Source organism: Arachis ipaensis, chromosome B05 (genome assembly GCF_000816755.2).
Source record: "Arachis ipaensis cultivar K30076 chromosome B05, Araip1.1, whole genome shotgun sequence".
Lineage (NCBI taxonomy): Eukaryota > Viridiplantae > Streptophyta > Magnoliopsida > Fabales > Fabaceae > Arachis > Arachis ipaensis.
This window is the reverse complement of record NC_029789.2, coordinates 127,471,557-127,474,249: the sequence shown is the minus strand read 5'-3', so window position 1 is coordinate 127,474,249 and position 2,693 is coordinate 127,471,557. Positions and strand designations below refer to the sequence as shown.

The window sequence follows — 2,693 nt, the reverse complement described above, 5'->3', positions numbered from 1 at the left end:
TAACGGTGTTTACATGTCCTTGGAAGAGTTCTGGGATGGGGACCCTTAAACAGCGACTCTTGTTTTAAATGTTTAAGTAGTCTTTTTCAACGTGTCCCGCTAGAATTTTGTTACATTCATAACATAATATATGTGGTTGTAAACTATGTTAGAATTTATAAAATAAAAATAAAATATTTAAAGTTTATTAAATATTATTTTTTTTACCTTTTTTAAGAAATTAGACACCATGTCTTAGGCACGGTAGTATTCATCTTTTTAAAATTATATATTATAGATTTATTTTTGAATTACCTGATCCTTTTCTTTCATTCATTCCTTCATTAATTCTAGTCATACAAATTCACAATTCAAAACACAAGCAGGTAGAGAACATGGAAGCAAAGAAGAAGATCCCAGAAGTGATTCTAAACTCAGGGGAGAAGATGCCAGTGATAGGGTATGGAACTGCAGTGATTCCTCTTCCAGCAACAGAGTCTCTTCCCCCAACATATGTTGATGCCTTTGAAGCTGGATACACACACTTCGACACTGCTGCTTTGTATGGAACTGAGGTCCCTCTAGGCCAGGCTTTGGCCAAGGCTTTAGAGCTAGGAATCGTAAACCACCGCGACGAAGTGTTCATCACTTCCAAGCTATGGTGCAACAATGCTCACCATGACCTTGTTCTTCCAGCTCTGAAGACCACACTTAAGTTAGTATATTGATATTACTTTTCTCCTTATGGAATTTTTCGACAACTATAATTTTCTCCTTAATTGTGTATGTATGTTCTTCTCTCATAAAACTATTTTTTTTTTCCAAAAATTTATCTGTACTATTTTTTTTTTTAGGAATAACAATGATCAAATTCTAATTTTTTTATTATAAATTTTGATTATGTCATGAAATTAATTATTTCAAAAACTTAAACTAATAAAAAAGATACATAAATGATTGTATGATTTATATCTATAATATCTTCTAATTACTCTTAAAAAATATAAGAAACAATTTGACCATTGAATTTATAAATCATAAAGAATAGAGTGAAATTTTACTTTCTCAATTTAATACATTGGTCAAAGAGGAAGAAGGAAATGATAGAGTTAGAGTTGGTTAGAGAATTGTGAAATGATCTAATTAATTGGTTGATTTTAGAGTTAGTTATAGGTTGTTACAACAACTAATTCATTCATCCATCTCTTCTTCATTTATATTATTTCTAAGTCACCATAAAGATTAATTTAATTTGTAAGTGTAGGGCAGAAATTGATATACTTTTCAATAAGGGACAAATTTGTTGCACCCCATATTTAAAAGACAAAAAACGTACATCTTTTTCCCTTTCATTTATGTTATCTAAAATTCACATTCTTCATTTTTCTATCCCCTTATTTATGTTATCTATACATTCATATTCATCATCTTTATTTTCATACATATATGTTGTTTGTTTAATTACTATGTTTCCTTGACACTGTTTAGGAACTTGGGGCTGGAGTATGTAGATCTCTATTTGATTCATTGGCCACTGAGATTCAAGCCTGAAGTTGATGGAGCTCTTGAAGTAAGAAAGGATGATTTGCTTCCCTTTGAAATAGAAGGAACATGGGAAGCCATGGAAGAGTGTCAAAGATTAGGCTTAGCCAAATCCATTGGTGTAAGCAACTTTGGCATTAAAAAACTCACACACCTCTTAGAAAATGCAACTATTCCTCCAGCTGTCAACCAGGTATACATTAAAGTTTGTTGAGATTATTTTTTTTATTTATTTTTTTTTTACTTGATAATTATGTCTTCTACATTGAACTACTACAAATTTTCTTCTAATAATATTATAATACATATTAAACCCGAAACACAATGAATTGATATTTTTTTTTGTGACTAAACACAATTGATTTAGGTAGATGGTAAAATATTTATCATCACGTATTTTTAACTTTCTATATAATTTTTGAAATATACATTGTACATATTTTTAGTGATTCTTCCTTTCAAATGGTTTTAGGTGGAAATGAGCCCAACATGGCAGCAGGGGAAGCTTAGAGAATTTTGCAGGCAGAAAGGAATCCATGTGAGTGCATGGTCACCATTAGGAGCTTACAGAGAATTCTATGGTATAAATTCCGTTATGGACAATCCAATCCTTAAGGACATAGCCAATTCAAGGCACAAGAGTGTGCCTCAGGTGCTTAATATATTTATTTCTTTATTTTTCCATTAAGGTTATAAATTTAAATTTATAAATTTACTTTATAGTGTGAATTAAAAGCAGAATCATTTTCATGCAGATAGCACTAAGATGGATACATGAGCAAGGGGTAATCCCCATTGTGAGAAGCTTCAACAAGGAGAGGATGAGACAAAACCTTGAAATATTTGACTGGGAATTAAGCAAAGAAGAATCAGAAAAAATCAGCCAGATTCCACAGTGTAGGATGTTTAAGGGAGAAGCCTTTGTATCAGAAAATGGGCCATACAAGTCTCTGGAAGAACTCTGGGATGATGATCCGTGAAAAAGTATTAATAGTTCTTAATTCGCAACACCATAATCTCTCATTCAAATAAATAATGTAATAATTTCACTCGTATTCAACTCCGTTAATCCACGGATTTTTTATTTATATAAATTAAATAACATTTACTGAAACAAATAATTTTAAAAGTTATTACAAAAATTAGTCATTTACTATTATATTGTTTATACG

At 30.8% G+C, this 2,693-nt stretch overlaps 1 protein-coding gene across 1 annotated transcript; it reads left to right on the top strand.

Annotated features, from left to right (window-relative positions):
• Positions 277–2,627, top strand: LOC107642063 (methylecgonone reductase). Its single transcript, XM_016345385.2, has 4 exons — positions 277–694; positions 1,468–1,714; positions 1,994–2,173; positions 2,277–2,627. Exons 1-4 carry the CDS (start codon positions 375–377, stop codon positions 2,499–2,501), a joined length of 972 nt encoding a protein of 323 aa, XP_016200871.1. The 5' UTR covers positions 277–374; the 3' UTR covers positions 2,502–2,627.

Bases quoted from the DNA above. Each gene is read 5' to 3' on its own strand.
- LOC107642063 (XM_016345385.2), top strand. From the start codon at position 375: ATGGAAGCAAAGAAGAAGATCCCAGAAGTGATTCTAAACTCAGGGGAG. The intron at 1,715-1,993 runs GTATACATTAAA...AAATGGTTTTAG, and splicing joins TTCCTCCAGCTGTCAACCAG to GTGGAAATGAGCCCAACATG. The intron at 2,174-2,276 runs GTGCTTAATATA...ATTTTCATGCAG, and splicing joins GGCACAAGAGTGTGCCTCAG to ATAGCACTAAGATGGATACA.